We start from the raw sequence: 15,392 nt of genomic DNA, 5'->3' as shown, positions 1-15,392 counted from the left end.
AATCCAGGTGATATTTAGGAATATCTTGGATATTTAGGAATATCTTAGGAATATGCTGGGATGTTGTCAGTTTTCCTAACATATCAGTACACTCCCCATAGGAAAAAGTGCCACCACGAGTACAGTGGCTATAAAATATCTTGCTTCCTTTCAAAACAAATATAACAGCATACATACAAAGACAATGGACACAAGTGTTCCTAAGTTGGCTTGCTATGCCAGTGAACCATGTGTGAAGTAAATGATCCGTCTCAATTAAAGGATAAATATATAAAATCATTTAATCCCTTAAGGCATTTGTAGCCTTCTCTCATCTGTCCTGCTGCAGGAACTAGAGGTACAAGAGTTTCTACAACTCTGCAGTCTGGAAAGACAAGGTGAAAAACTGCCATTTGTTTCTGCAAGTATTCAGGGGAAACTCTAAGAAAGTACTGCTTGCTTATAAATAAATAGTTTCATCTGACCTCAATGGTATGTGTGTTGCAGAGAGGAAAATTAGTGCTAAAAACATGTTGCCAAATTAAATTCTATTTTATTTAGTTCAGGTCAATGGAACTGTACCAAGCATGAGCTTAGTCTTGTTTGGGTAAAATTCTTCCTTACTATGTTTTCATTTGCATTTTGAGTAATCACTTATTTTACTATGTTTCTTTCTAATACTTCTATAGGACACATTACATCAAAAGCAGTTTGTTTAGAAGATCATCGTACGCAAGTTAATTCTTCTTTTTGTGGGCCAAGGACAAAGCCTTTAACTGAAACAAAACTCTGCAATACTAATCCCTGCCCAGCATAGTAAGTGCTCTTTATTTTTGTACCTTTTTCTTTGTGCCTTAGGTCTATCCTTCCCAGGAAAGAAGTCCTCTCTGATAGGCACACAGAAGTGTACAGCCTTCTGGATGAACCCATCTTTACTCTATAACTTAAAACAGCAATTGTTTTAAAGTGTTACTTGTACAGGCTTTTGCCCAATGATAACAACAGGGGCGGTATTTCTAACTGTGCTAAGCAAGACCTCCTGGGGCTTGCTTGCAGCTCTGTCACCATGCTGGGGTTAGCTATGTGACACCGAGTAAATCTAAGTTTCTTAGAGGCCTGTTCTGCCACCTTTACTCACCTTGAATCAATAAGACCGTTTCCTGAGTAAAGTGCTACTCCCCATGTGGCAGCGTGGCCCTGTGACTCAGGTTCCACATATTAGGTTAGGTTAAAAGGACCTTGTGAAGTGTAATTATTGATTTTTGGACATTACTATATCAGTAAGGAGATTATCTGAGTCAAATAAATTGTCCGCAATGCTCCTGGTGCCCACAAAAATAAATATGGAGACATTTCCTGTGTTCCTAGGTTTGCAAATGAGATGCAAAGGAAGACACTGACATACAGATAAGTATTTAAAATCCAGCCAGCATAAATCAATGGAGCTCCTTTGAAAACATGGGAGTCTCACTGATTTATATTAGCTGTGGTTGGGGTCCTTTGGAAAAAAGAAGTTGTGTAGTCATATAATTAACCAGTTTCATGTGGGTTAGAATATAAATGGGTAGATTTAAGGGTATACCGGCAGTCTGTCTTCTGCCCTTTTTTTTTTTTTCCTCCACTTTTGCATGTCTGTCTTTGCAACTGTAGCATTATTTAAGTTTTATATTAAAGATCAGAAATGCTGAATTATGTTGGGCAAGAAATTTGACTTCTGGGTAGGTGGAAAAATTGAGTGGTTCAGTGAGAAACTGAAGATAGTTGGATAGTGGTGCATGGTGGCCAAAGGCAGAAGAAATGGGGAAGGCTCTTGTCCTGTTCTCAATCTGCTCTTTTTGCTCGGCAGTGATAACAGCAATGTGTAGTAAAAGCAATTGGCCAATCCTTTTCCCTTACTTACATAAAAATAACACATTTTATAGTTTAATAGGCTTTCCCTATCTCCCTCAATCCAGGAAAGGATGATGGGCTAAAGTTGAAAGACATATATGCTGCGTAGTGGCTTTGTTTTTACTTAGAAAATCCATAGTCTGCAATGTTTAACATATTCAAAAATGGTGCAGTAATAGATTGGAATTTCCTGCTAAATTTAAAGATTACAGCAGAGCACACAAAATCCAAGTGGCAAATTATACAGTGTGACCACAAAAGGATAGAGATAAGGTTTAAATAATGGCAGCATGTCCCATGAGAGCTCTGTGTTCCTGCTTCAGCAGTTTCTTTAGATTGCATTTAGCCACATGATTTTCTGAATACCAATTTTAAGTCATCTTTGTAGCCAAACACAATCTCTTTATATGTGACTTATCTTCTGCCAGAAGTATTTTTATCCAATGGGCTCAATATTGTATAGACAGAAATGTAGTTTCTATGATGTTTCCAGGAGACCTTTTTAGTTATTTATGCTTTACCTTCATGTTATGTGGCATCGTGTTGGTATAAAGTCCCTATTAAGCCCACACACAAAATCTCCATTTCTGTTAATTACTGGTCCCCGTATACTTTGAAGATCCTCTGATAGGTGTATCACTGAAAATATCTGAGTATCCGTTTTGACATGCAATGCAATATTTTTATGCTGAATTGCTCTAATAGTCTTATTGTACTTGCAGCACAATTAATGACTTGAACCCTAAAAAAGTACAAAACCCCCCAAAACACCACTGCGCCCAACCTACAGAGAAAGTATTCAATTCAATAATTAGTTATTCTTTTTAAATCTTCAAAATACATTAAATGTATGAAGGAACTACATGTGGGACCATGTCTTAAATCAGCAGATGGCCACTGAGCTGAAAGGAAGTAAACCTGATGCTCTCCTCTGAGGAATCTACCAGAAACTTATGGCATGTAGTGGCTCCCCTAAGGCTGAGACGGCCAAACCTGAAAATATTTAGTACTACTAAATATCATGGAAGGAGCAAAGCATGCTTAAAAATAAGCCCATAAAGAAAAAACAAATGTGGTAGCCATAATAGGCAGGGGAGGGAGGTGAATAGTAGACAGAGCTACAAGAGTGTCAGTCTTGTGACATGAAAGTGAAGACTCCAGACTTACAAAGCTCAGTGAAGAATAATTATTGCATGAGAACAAAGCATTGTTAATCTGAGGAGGAACAAAGCTACTATCCCAACAGTACGGACACAGAAAGGCACCAGGACTGCACACTGTTACTGTTGGATTTTAGAGCTGCCAAATCTGGTCATAATTATTTAGATATTTGAGCTAATGAAAGATACTGTTGGATCACAGCCCAGTTAATCTTGGAAAATGGCAGTTTATTAGAGGACATTAAAGCAGGTTTATTGGCCATTCCTCTGTGAAGAGTGGGACTTTTTTGATAGTTTTGGTGAGTAAGCTCTTAAAATGATCATTTTTGGTTGCCCTCTGGTTGTTACAGTCAACAGAGGTATCAAGGCAAGGTAATTTTAAGTTGTAGCCTGCATTAGGACTATGACTTCTTTCCAGAAGTTTGTGTTTCAATATTTCAAACATTTACAATTCAGACAAAAAGAGAACTTCTGAGTTCTTCTGGAATTACATAACTACTGTTTTTTTTTTTTTTTCATGCTAATGTTTCTTTGTCCTAATCGTGACCCTTTATATTTCCCCAATACTTCTGGCAGTTACTAGAGTTACTAGAATGTGATTCAAGCTTTCTCCTTTAACCAAAGGAATTTTTCCAAGATAGGCTTTTAATACATCTTCACAATTTATTTTGAATTCAGACATATATGAAAGAACAGGCAAATGGGATGATATTCATCCTTCACACAGTGAAAAGAAAAAAGCCTTTTCTGACATTAAAATTCTGTATAGGCAGCCATTCTAGTAGTCACAAAGCTCACGCTCTGAAAAAAGCACCAAACAGGATAGGCCAAGCAATTGGATTTGAAACAAGAACCATTTTTTTTGGTGAAATAAGTTATGAAAAGTTCATAAAACTGCTATTTTGAAAATTCTGATCTTAAATTCAGCGCTTGGTATTTAGATGAGAATTCTTATCTTGAGTAATCATTTAGTCATTCAGAATTTCCTCTGCTTTCTTCACTTCTGTTTCTTTCTTCACTTCCTCCCGGGTTGTTATTTATGGTCTTACCCTGGGAGCCTGTGAGGACAAAGACACTTTGCTGTGTGTTTGCACAGCGTTACCCAGAGGTTGGGGACCCACCCGGTGCTTCAATAAAACAAATATTGAGTCGCTTTTAAGATTTCAAAACTCACCTTATCCTAAGCAATTAATTCTTCAGCCGTTAGGTACGTTTTGTGATGATCATGCCTGACTGGAGTTTGCCTGTGACTCAGCTTTGGTCTAGTTAAATTCATACTGTTTTGTTCAGATTTTACATTTGTCTGCCAAATATTTTGTCTGAGGACATTAAAATCATCCAAGCACTAGGGACAGGGCTGCTGATTTTTAGCAAGCAAATTCTTTTTTTTGTAAACAGAAGAAAGCCAAGGCTTGACAAATATCAACGGACACCACAGTGACCACTATAGTCATATACAAATGTTTCTCTATACAAATGAATTTGGTAGTTCATACTCAGGTAAATTGGCCCTATTCTTTGCCTGCCCTGCCAGATTTTTCCTTAGCATCTACATAGGTGAATCTTCTTTTCCTTCAGCAACTGAAGTGACAGAAAAGATGATCCTGTCATTTCTTTAGACAAGATTTTTTTTTACCTCCTGTTTTAGAGAAAGTATTTTCAATTAAACACAGAGACATGCTGAAAAGGAATGGTGATTTGTTATCCAGACCCTTAGGTTTTCTAGATATTCTGCAACTCCCAATGGCAGAATCACTTTGATCCCCAAGGAGTTACAAATTCCAAGTCAGATTTATGTACAAGTTTGTTCTAGTAGACAAGAACTCTAACTAAATTAGTAGTAGCAGTTGTTCCATTTATATGATTTATATTTCATCTCTATTAAAATGTTCTATGCTTTGAAGATAGATTATGTAATTTAGGCTTTCTGATTGCTTGAAAAGATATCAGTATATCAGTAGAGCAAGCTAAGCAGAATGAGTGAATAAATCATATTTGATAGGTGGCTCACATGCATTGATTTTATAAAGTTAATTGGATTCACAGTTTCTAATATATATTTCTCCTTTAAGCTGGTTGGCAGGAGAATGGAGCGTGTGCAGCAAGTCTTGTGGAGGAGGGCAGCAAAGCCGTCTCCTTCAGTGTGTCCAGAAAAAGACTTTCCAAAGAGAGGAGGTGGTGGCCCATTCCCTGTGTCCTGTGAGCACCCCTACCCAAGTGCAGGTGTGCAACAACCACGACTGCCCACCTGAGTGGAGCTCTGGACTGTGGTCTCAGGTAATATGGAGAAAAACTTCTTCCTTCACTAGCATAATGAAAATACTGCCAAAAATCTGCTAAAAGAGACGGAACCTGAACTAATGCTTTGCAAGGTGGTCTACTCATGAAAATAATATGTAAACTATATAAAATTTAACTAGCCTTTATAGGTGAATAGACAGCAGGGCTTGCTGGAAATGGACACATCCGTTCCTTTTTACTATATAAAAAACAGATTACTCTTTTCTGATTTCATAGCTTAAGGCTCTAAGGATTTTTTAAAGCCATGAATCTCTCCCTGAGATTAATTCCCACAGCAATATTAACTTTTCTTAGAGATGAGAGGCAGTCAAGGAATAAAGAATCATTTGGGGTTAATTTGCATGTTAATGAACACTTTTTTTGAATTCTGGGCTGATAAAGTTATGATTTACATGGACAATAATCACTTCTGTACGTTTGTCTTTGTTAAGAGTGTAACTATTCTAGCAGTAGAGTAGAAAAGGATTTTTTATTTTCAGCATCTGTGATGGAGTTCTTAACGTGGCATGAAATTAAAAAAGAGAAGATGATTAGATACTGAAAAGGAAAGAGCACAGATTTCAAATATATTCATAATTTCAACATTTCCTTGATGCCACTAAGTGTGCATTTTTCTCCTCTTTAGGAGATACATACCTCTAGTTGGGATTTTTCAAATGAGGCCTATGAAAGGTCTCCAGTCTTGCTGAAATGCTGTGACCAATGCAGCAAGACTTCAGCTGCAAGCTGCTATATCACAGACTCAAATGAGTTAAAAGAAAAAACAAAAACAAAATACTCGGTCTGTCTTCACAGATCAGAGAGTCAATTTAAATGTAAAGGGTTTTCTTGTTTGTTTAGGGGAAAGATCATAAATCAGATTTTCAGCAAGCAGGTATTTCTGTTGCCTCCTCAGTAAATCTCTGCTTTCATGAAATATCTTTAAAACATCTATGGTGTAATATAAGAGACATAGGATTCTGCATAGGATTCTGCATTGAAATGTGCCTGTTAATTATTAAAAAGATCAACTGAAAGAGATTGCAAAATGTTAGAAAGCCAGCAGCATTATCTCAGGGCCATTTATTTCCCTTTTACACCAGAAATTGCTCATGAATGCCTTTTGTTGCTTGCTAACGAAGGCAATGAAAAATATAGAATGTGTTTTAAGCTAACCCACAGTTCAGCAATGCATATTTATTCACTAGAGACTTGTCTGAAGCTTTGGTTATAGCCTTGGCAATTAACATATCTTTTGTCAAACATCTTAACTGTTGTCTGTATCGGAGTCTGTCCTGCAGTGAGATTCACTTGGTGAATAAGTGCTGTAGAGAGTCCCTGGGTAGTTTTCTTTGCCTCTACCTCATCCCTTTAGGCCCAGGTGAAGACAAAATAACAAATAGCTGAGAACATCTTGTTGAGAGCGATTCTGAGGTCGAGGTTAGACCAGCTTTCAAATATGCTGTCCAGGGAAAAAAACACATTTTGCTCACAAGTCAAGCTTCCTTCCTTTGAGAGATTACTTATCTATCCTACATGTGGGCTATACAAGTTGGTAGTCTACATAAAGAAAACACTTAATGTTTGAAAAGTGGCAGATAATGCTATGCTACTATATATGCCAGTAGAATTTCACGTTTACTTGTATTATTATAGCAGCTACATAGCATGTTAACTTTGTTTTCTATACTCTTCTGTACAATACAAATAATGACAGTTTTCATTTCCTCTAGCTCAAATGAGTCTTTCTTTCCATCACAGTGCTCCAAGACTTGTGGGAGAGGTATTAAGAAACGGGATGTCTACTGCAAAAGTACCAGTTCTCCTAAGCATAAAATCTTGCCTGAGAGCATGTGCAGCAAAGAGCAGAAACCCGAATCCCAGCAGACCTGCGTGCTCGGACGGTGCCCCAAAAATGACCGGCTCCAGTGGGCGGTTTCTTCTTGGAGTGAGGTAAGTGGCGTGGGTACATGTTGACTCCATCACTTTGCTAGTCTTGTTTGGGAACACAGACTCAGGGCATGCACAGACCATGTGGAAATTAAAAAAAAAAAAAAGAAAGAAAAAAAAAAAAAGAAAAAAGCGAGCTTCATTTGAAAATCAGATGCTTTAGGTAAGCTCCTATAAAAACACACAGGTCTTTACATCAAGCTTTAGTTAGATGTACCCTGATGGCCTTATTTTTCTCAACTTTCAACAGGCTGGTCTCTATTTCAGTTTACGGATTATGGCCAGGAACATGCTCTCTGTGTTTTCAGCTGTATACTGCTTTTGTAATTTCACATAATTTGTACTTTGTTTTTGCAGTGTTCAGCTTCTTGTGGCCCAGGTGTGCAAAAGCGAGAACTGAAATGTGGTGAGAAGAGCATCCATGGGAAACTGATCACCTTTCCTCCAAGAAGGTGTAGAAACATCAAGAAACCAAATATAGACTTGGAAGAAGCTTGCAACAATGGGCCCTGTCCAGCACACTCCGTGTATAACACGGTGTCTGGCTGGTATTCCTCCCCTTGGCAGCAGGTAGGAATTAGAAGCTTTCTTGCCTCTCCCTCCCTGCCCTGTATCTCCAGCAATAATTACATGTCTTGGCTTGAGCTTATAAAACCCACAAGTTTCTTCTACACAGCAGTTCAAACAATATCCCCTAGAGCTTTTCATTACAGAGCACTGAGGAACAAAACAACTGCAATGGGACTGCTGACACAGTCTTTCCACCATAACCAAAAGGTGGGGTTGCAGTTTTGATCTTGGAGGCACCCAACCTGGAGGAGCTATGGTGTTATGGTGTTATATGGCAAAGAATAGCCTCTGGCTGTGCTGGCAAGTGGCAAAACCTACTGGTACAAGCTGCTGTGTCTTTAGGACCACATGAGTCGGAGCGATCTAGATTAAAACTTGTTTCAGTCTAAATGTGCTGCAATCAAACGTGTGCTTTTACTGAAAATAGCAAAAGGATATCAGGCCACAGGTGCCTCCTGCACATAGCCGTTCCCTAAGGAAGGTCACACCACGCAGACACTGAAACCTGATGCACGTCCATATTCATCATGTATTTTGATGCAGGTTGTTGATTTGTTCTGGAACTGAAGAATGTCACCAAAAATGTTATTTGTGCTCCAGAGACACTACATTCCAAGCTCATTTTCCAACTCTTCCTGCTCAGGCTTCTTCAAACTGCACTGTGGTTGAACTACTACACTCTATCTGTGCAATGTATTTGAGCACAGATTGTCTGGAATTTCCTAAATACTATGATTCATTATAGGATCAGACTGTATTTGTTTCTACATTTTTTTGCAAACCAGCTTCTGTATTTCTGGAACTTGTCTGCTTTATGAGTCACATATCAACGAGACACACACTTATTTAGTAACATTTGCACGAACAATATATGCCTGATAACTGTAATCAAATGAAAATGATCACATGTATCTTAACACATACAAGTAAAAGGCCTATTCATTTTAAAACACATCATAGATCTTCCTGAAAATACAGTGTTTTTTCCCCAGGTACTGTCGTTATTATGAGTCTCACAGGAGTTTTATCTCACAGGAGTTCAGACAGCAGGATTTGGCCCAGAGGCTCAGCATTCAAAATAAATCAGTGCAGACCATCAGGAGCAGGTTTTTTAAAACGTCCAGTTCATATCTAAGTATCAAAGCAAGGAACTGTATTCTCAGCTGAGTTCTTAAATAATCAAACTGTCTGAAGAGTTCAACATGGGGAACAGATGCACAGAGCTTTGAAAACCTGGGCCTGGTGGGGATTGCTGAGCATCAGCACATCTGAGCCTGATCGCTCTTTCTTTGAAGGTCTCATCCAAAGCCTTCGAATGTTTCTCCTTTGGATTTTGTGAGCCCTGAGAGATTTTCTATAATGAGATGTGGCTTACTATTTTTTTTTTTCCTCTTGGTAGTGTACAGTAACATGTGGAGGGGGAGTGCAAACCCGGAGTGTGCAGTGTCTGCGCCAGGGGAGACCAGCAGCTGGGTGCTTGCCCCATCAGAAACCAGCAATCCTGAGAGCCTGCAACACAAACTTCTGCCCAGCTCCTGTCAAGAGAGGTAACACCCAGCTCTAAATGCTGCAGGGAGGTTCACTGTCATATCCAGCAAAACTCACCTTGTTCCCACTGGAGATGAGTATTTGGCATGTTCCTGCACACATGAATCTTCTCCAAACTTTCTCAGCTTTACTGTCACTGAAGCTTTTCTCTTCTCAAAGAGAACCCTCTTAAAGCATACAGGAGAGTATAACTGAGACAGGAGAAGATTTAAAAAAAAATAAACAACACCATTATGTTTAAAAAAAAGGCAAACAGAGTGGACAAACAGAGCGTGCCACGGCAGTTTGCGCAGGCAGGGCAGGGTGTGCAGCAGCGAGCTCCCCCGTGTACCCACCATGGCAATTACTCGGCAGAGGGCCACGTCAGCACTCACCAAGGAGAAGACGGGCACCCTGACTGAACAACCAGTAAGGTGTGTAGCTGTCCAGGTGTCAGGCTGCAAGGAGTGCCATAGCCTGACACTTCCTTTGGACAGCCTGGAGGAGAGCAGCTGTGTGAGGTGTGAGCAGGTGGAAGATCTGCTCAGCATGGTAGTTGGGCTAAAAGAGGAGGTTGAAAAGCTAAGTAGTATCTGTAAGTCAGAGAGGGAGAAACAGAAACCAAGAAGTGCCCAGCAATATTACAGACTTCATTCCCCACCTAACCCAAGGGGGAAGAAACCAGCACGGTAATGTATGGGTAAGAGGCCGGGCTCGTGGTGGTAGAAGAACACCTTCCCCATCTCACACTATCAAGTACCCCTAACCAACAGGTACGAGGCCCTGGAGGAGGAAGGGAAATCAGTGGATAGTGTAGGTGACAGTCCCTCTCCAAAAATAGTAATAAAGTCAGAAAGGCAAACTCCACGTATTGTGACCACAGGCATGAGGGCAAAAAGGCAGGTTATAGTTGTGGGTGATTCCTCAGTCCAGGGAACAGAGGGTCTGATATACAGGCATGACCCTCCCCTCAGAGAAGTCTGCTGCCTTCCTGAGGCCCGCGGCCTCACTTCCACCCTGATGGCTGCTGGGATAATCACACAGCTAGGAACAGACAGTCTAGGGAGATTCCTGCAAAATATTGCAGGTACCTTCTTGATGCAGGTGGTTGATGAGCCACTGGGCGGGGCGCGCTCCTAGACCTGATACTAACAAACAGAGATGGTCTAGTGGGAAGTGTGAAGGTTGGGGGCAGTCCTGGCTGCAGTGACCACGAGATGTTGGAATTCACGCTCCTGCATGGAGGAAGCTGGACAAGAAGTAGGATTGCAAGCCTGGACTTTCAGAGAGCTAACTTTGACCTCTTCACGGAGCTCCTTGGAGGAATTTCCTGGGCCAGGGTCCTAGAAGGAAAGGGGGGTCCAGGAGAGGTGGCTAATATTCAAACACCACTTTCTCCAAGCTCAGGATCGGTGCATTCCTACGGGAAAGAAGTTGAGCAAGGTGGGCAGCAGATCTGCTTGGATGGGTAAGGAGCTGTTGGATAACTTAATGAGAAAAAAGAGTGCATACATAATGTGGAAGAAGGGCCAGGCCACATGGGAGGAATATAGGAACATTGTCAGAGAATGCAGGGATGCAATGAGGAAGGCCAAGGCCCGTTGGAATTAGTGGCAGATGTCAGGAACAACAGGAAGAGCTCCTATAAATACATCAGCAGCAAGACGACGACTAGGGAAAATATTAGTCTGCTGCTGAATGGGGAGGATGCCTTGGTGACAGAGGATTCAGAGAAGGCAGAGTTACTAAATGCCTTCTTTGCTTCTGTCTTCTGAGAAGGCCCAGTGTAGAGCCACAAAGATGATTAAGGGACTGGAGCATCTACATTATGAGGAAAGGCTAAGTGAGCTGGGCCTGTTTAGCCTTCAGAAGAGAAGATTAAGAGGAGATCTGATCAAAATATACAAGTATCTGAGAGGTGAATGCAGGGAGGAAGGGGCCAAACTCTTCTCTGTGGTGGCCAGTGCCAGGACAATGGTTAATGTGTACAAGTTGAAACACAGGAAGTCCCATCTCCATGTGAGGAAGAACTTGTTTACTGTGAGGGTGACAGAGCCCTGGAACAGGCTGCCCAGAGAAGTTGCCGAGTCTCCTTCTCTGCAGATCTTCAACACCCTGTGCCATGTGCTCTGGGTGTCTGTGATTGATTGAGCAGGGGCGGGGGGTTGGACTAGATGATGTCTAGACGCACCTTCCAAACTCAATGATTCTGTAATTCTGTGAACTATATCAGTTCTTTTAAAAGCTGCTGTGTATTCACTATGAGACGTATGTCAGCAAAACCTTATAGCTTCATTGTAGTATGTAGACAATAAAGAGTCCCCATAGGCCTGAGGCTAAACAGGGTGAGCAGACCTGTGCATAAACAGAGGGAGGTAGGCCCGAGGGTTTAAAAAAAAAAAAAAAAAAAGGAATAGGCTTGAGAGTAAATAAAGTAGGCTGGAGGGTAAACAGGAGAAGTAGGCCCAAAGAAAAGAGGGGGAGTAGGGCCAAGGGTAAACAATGGAGTAGGGCTGACAGTAAAAAGGGAAGTAGGCCCAAGGGTAAAGAGGAGGGAGTAAGGCCAAGGGTAAATGGGAGAGTAGGGCCGAGGGGTAAACAGGAGAGGGGGGGCAAGGGTAAACAGGCAAGTAAGGCCGAGGGTGAACAGCAGAGTAGGCCCAAGGGTAAACAGGGAAGTAGGGCCTGAGGGTAAATGGAGATTAAAAAAAGCAGGTTGGGATTCATAAAATTATTAGAATCTCATAGATTACAGATACAGTTAAAAGTACAGAGAAGTGCTTTTAATTCGCTTTACATTTCTCCTGTAGTTTTTCAATATTTTTGTGAAATATTATTGAAAGAATGTAGAATTATTTTGGTTTATGGAATCCAGAGGAATACATGGTCCTTGTTGAGGACATGTTCAGTATTTCAGAGCTGTTGCTGTCCCTACTTTGTAGCAAGGTCCTTTCTGTCACTACCATGCAGATACCCCTCCTCTGGGTCTGTCTAAACAGGGCTTTCCCTGTGAGCAGGGCCCCATACCCTGGTGCCTTCACCTCCCTCTTTATTCCCTCTTGTTCTCCTCTCACCACGTTTCAGTGTGTTTTTCTAGCTCCAACGCTCATTCCATCAGTTTATGGAATTCCCTTAGTTTATCTCTGAAAGGTGACCAAGTGTGTAGGTCCACTCCAAAGTACTGCAGTTTGGTTTTTCTTTTTTCTTTTTTTTTTTTTGCTATTGCATCCTTTGTGTCATGATATATCAAACACTATCCTTTCACCACAGCCCCCCTCTGCAATACTTCATGTCTGGAGTAATGTCTGCTATTAATTTTGGCCTTGGCCTGTTTCTCTCTCTCCTCACATCTGCAGGAGACCTTTCTTCTTTATTATAACTGGGTTGTCAGGCTCTAGAGATCAATTATCTCTTCACTGCTCTTTAACTTTCTGTCTAAACCAGCAAAAAAAAAAAAAAAAAGAGAGGGAACCAGCTGTGCTGGACTCACATTGAAGCAAGTCAGTCTCTATTATCAGCCCTGCAGCTCCAGATCAGTGATCACAGTCAAAACATTCAGGGAGAGCTTGCACACTTCCCTAGACAAGCTGGGTCAGTTCCCTGCCTCTCTCGCATACAGGTACGGTCACCATAACCCTTAACCATCAACCCTAACTGCTCGGAATGCATCAAAATTAAAACAACATAAAAAAAAATGGAGTAAATAGAAATAAGGAGCTGACAGCCCAATCCACATCCACTGAAGAAAGCAGGAGTCTTTTTGTTGATTTCAATGGTCTTTGGATTAGATTCCAAGAGTAAAGTTTTTTGGTCATACTTCTGTAATGTTTGCATTGCACTCGGATCTTCAAAGGGCATAAAGATTGATTAACATAGCCTCCTTGCTGCTTATATAATTTTTTAAAATAACTTACAGATAACTTGGGAAAAATTAACTCTCAAATGAGAAAAGATCTTGTATTTTGCATGGGTTTCAACTGTTTTTGATGTTAAGCTACCTGTTTTACCCTTACTGACACTCAAATGAGAATAGAACGGTTGCACTGTGGAGAAGGCTGCACCCTGTTTAAGAACAGTTTATTTTCTTTATGTAACATCAGTACTTAACCATAAGGAATATGTTCTTAAAAAAGGAATAAAATGAAATATAACAAATTCATATAAGAATAACTGAGATGACTCCTGGACATAGAAAATGAAGAAGGTGGCAGTGTGAGGCGGCATCAACCCTGTAGCTCTCAACATGCCTGATCTGGGCATGCAGGCAGGAGTAGCTCCATGTAAACTCATTCCATTGACCATGTCAAACAGTAGTTGTCAGGGCTGAAGAGAATTTTTTTCCCATGCTCACAGGAGACTTCAGACTAGCTATAAATTTTGCTAAATCTCATTTAAATGTCTTGCTGCTCTCTCAGACATTGTGAATTTGTTTATAAATCATTGGCATGAATCATCACTCTGCTCTTCTAAAGAAACATAAAGCATCCACTACAAACTGTAGAAAGGAGCAGCTATGAAGTATTTTTAAACCTACTGTGCTGTGAGTATAAATGATCTGCACATTAAAAAAAAAAGGGAAATAAAATCTTAATTGAAAACTCTGATTTATTTTTGTCATTAAAAGCTGTGCTTTTCAGAAACACTGTCAGCTTCTTTTTCTCATTACAGTTGATTAAGATTTCACCAAAATGGCATAGTCAAGGCCTCATTCAGGACACCTAATGAAGGGAAGTGTTAGAAGAGAGCTCACCTAGGTTTCTGGTATAGCCACATGGAGCAAACAAGAGCCTCTGGCCCATGCTGGAGCACAGACCCCAGCGAAGCTCTGTGTGTCCCGGCCCCGCGCACGCAAAGCTGCCCTGCTCTGCGGTCCAGGACACCCGCACGCAGGGTTTGTGCTGACGGGCACGGGAGCACGTCCAGTGTGCAAGGACTTGACTTGAGAACAACACTTACAATCAACAGGGAGACCATGGATGGCTTTATCCACTCACTGGTGGTCTATTCCCCATTTCTTCCTCTTTTCCTGATACTCTTGTTCTCTCTATTAATATAATAAATTAAAAACAACAGTAATTTTGATAGATGCCTCATTTTTGAATTGAGTATTTTTAACATTGCCAATGCATACCAGTATGTAGAATTATTCCCTCATTAGCACTACTGCTGAAACACTGACCTAACATATTGCTTGGATTTCTCTCCTTCAGATGATCCTTCTTGTGTGGATTTCTTCACTTGGTGTCATCTGGTACCCCAGCATGGTGTCTGTAACCACAAATTTTATGGCAAGCAATGTTGTAAATCATGCACGAAGAAGAACTGATAGCAAAACATTATCTGAACCCTTCAGTGACAGGAGTCTCCTCTTCAATTTATGTTGGAATTAACTTTGCTTTGAGGCAGGACATGGTGCCGCATAAACCACTGACAGAAGAGACATATTTTCTAAGGGAATGTCTGAGGTACAGTAATTGGTGGATTAATGTTGAAAAAGGAATGTCTTATTTTTTTCTTTACTTGCTGACCTCACTAAAGTACAGGGTACTATGGATCACTTGAACACAGAGACACAAGGGGCCAGAAGTTCTTCCTTCTTTAGAAGTGTCATTTTGCATTGCCCTGTGTTAGGAGGAAGAAACCAGGGCTGGCTCATCCATAAGAATGCAAAGCAAAGGAGATAATGGGCAGCTGCAGGAGTGAAGTTCCAGCACAGCAGCAGGACAGAGGGCACTACCAAAAGTGTTTGCTTTCATATTTCCCATGGTAATACCCTTCCAGAGTAAGGAAGCTGTTTACTGCCACTTTTACAGGAAAGACATTCAAATGGCTGGTTGGAGAAGGCAGCATCGCACGTGTGACCACCAGAAGTAAATGGTGCACTATGAAGATATATGGTGCTTCTCTCTCATACTTGCTGCTGGAAAAGCAAGTTTTGCATCATGCTAACTTTTTTGTTGTTTCAAAGAATTCACTTTCTGCTTTGTGTAGAAATTCAGAGGTGGTTAACTAGCAACTTGAAATGTATTCCTAGAA

The 15,392-nt window shown here is 40.8% G+C and overlaps 1 protein-coding gene across 1 annotated transcript in view; it reads left to right on the top strand.

Annotated features, from left to right (window-relative positions):
• Positions 1–14,716, top strand: part of ADAMTS18 (ADAM metallopeptidase with thrombospondin type 1 motif 18) — a 70,916-nt gene extending 56,200 nt beyond the window's left edge. Inside the window, exons 18-23 of the mRNA XM_088530808.1 lie at positions 669–795; positions 5,102–5,306; positions 7,071–7,262; positions 7,617–7,829; positions 9,229–9,376; positions 14,567–14,716. Of these exons, the coding sequence (XP_088386934.1) occupies positions 669–795; positions 5,102–5,306; positions 7,071–7,262; positions 7,617–7,829; positions 9,229–9,376; positions 14,567–14,682 (1,001 nt within the window). The 3' untranslated portion in view covers positions 14,683–14,716. The remainder of the gene's footprint in view (positions 1–668; positions 796–5,101; positions 5,307–7,070; positions 7,263–7,616; positions 7,830–9,228; positions 9,377–14,566) is intronic.
• Positions 14,717–15,392: the final 676 nt, after the last annotated feature.

This window comes from Tinamus guttatus, unplaced genomic scaffold (genome assembly GCF_059628265.1).
Source record: "Tinamus guttatus ecotype Peru unplaced genomic scaffold, ASM5962826v1 Tinamus_guttatus_pri_ptg000389l, whole genome shotgun sequence".
Taxonomy (NCBI): Eukaryota; Metazoa; Chordata; class Aves; order Tinamiformes; family Tinamidae; genus Tinamus; species Tinamus guttatus.
The sequence above is the reverse complement of the archived record's forward strand: the minus strand, read 5'-3'. Positions and strand labels throughout refer to the sequence as shown.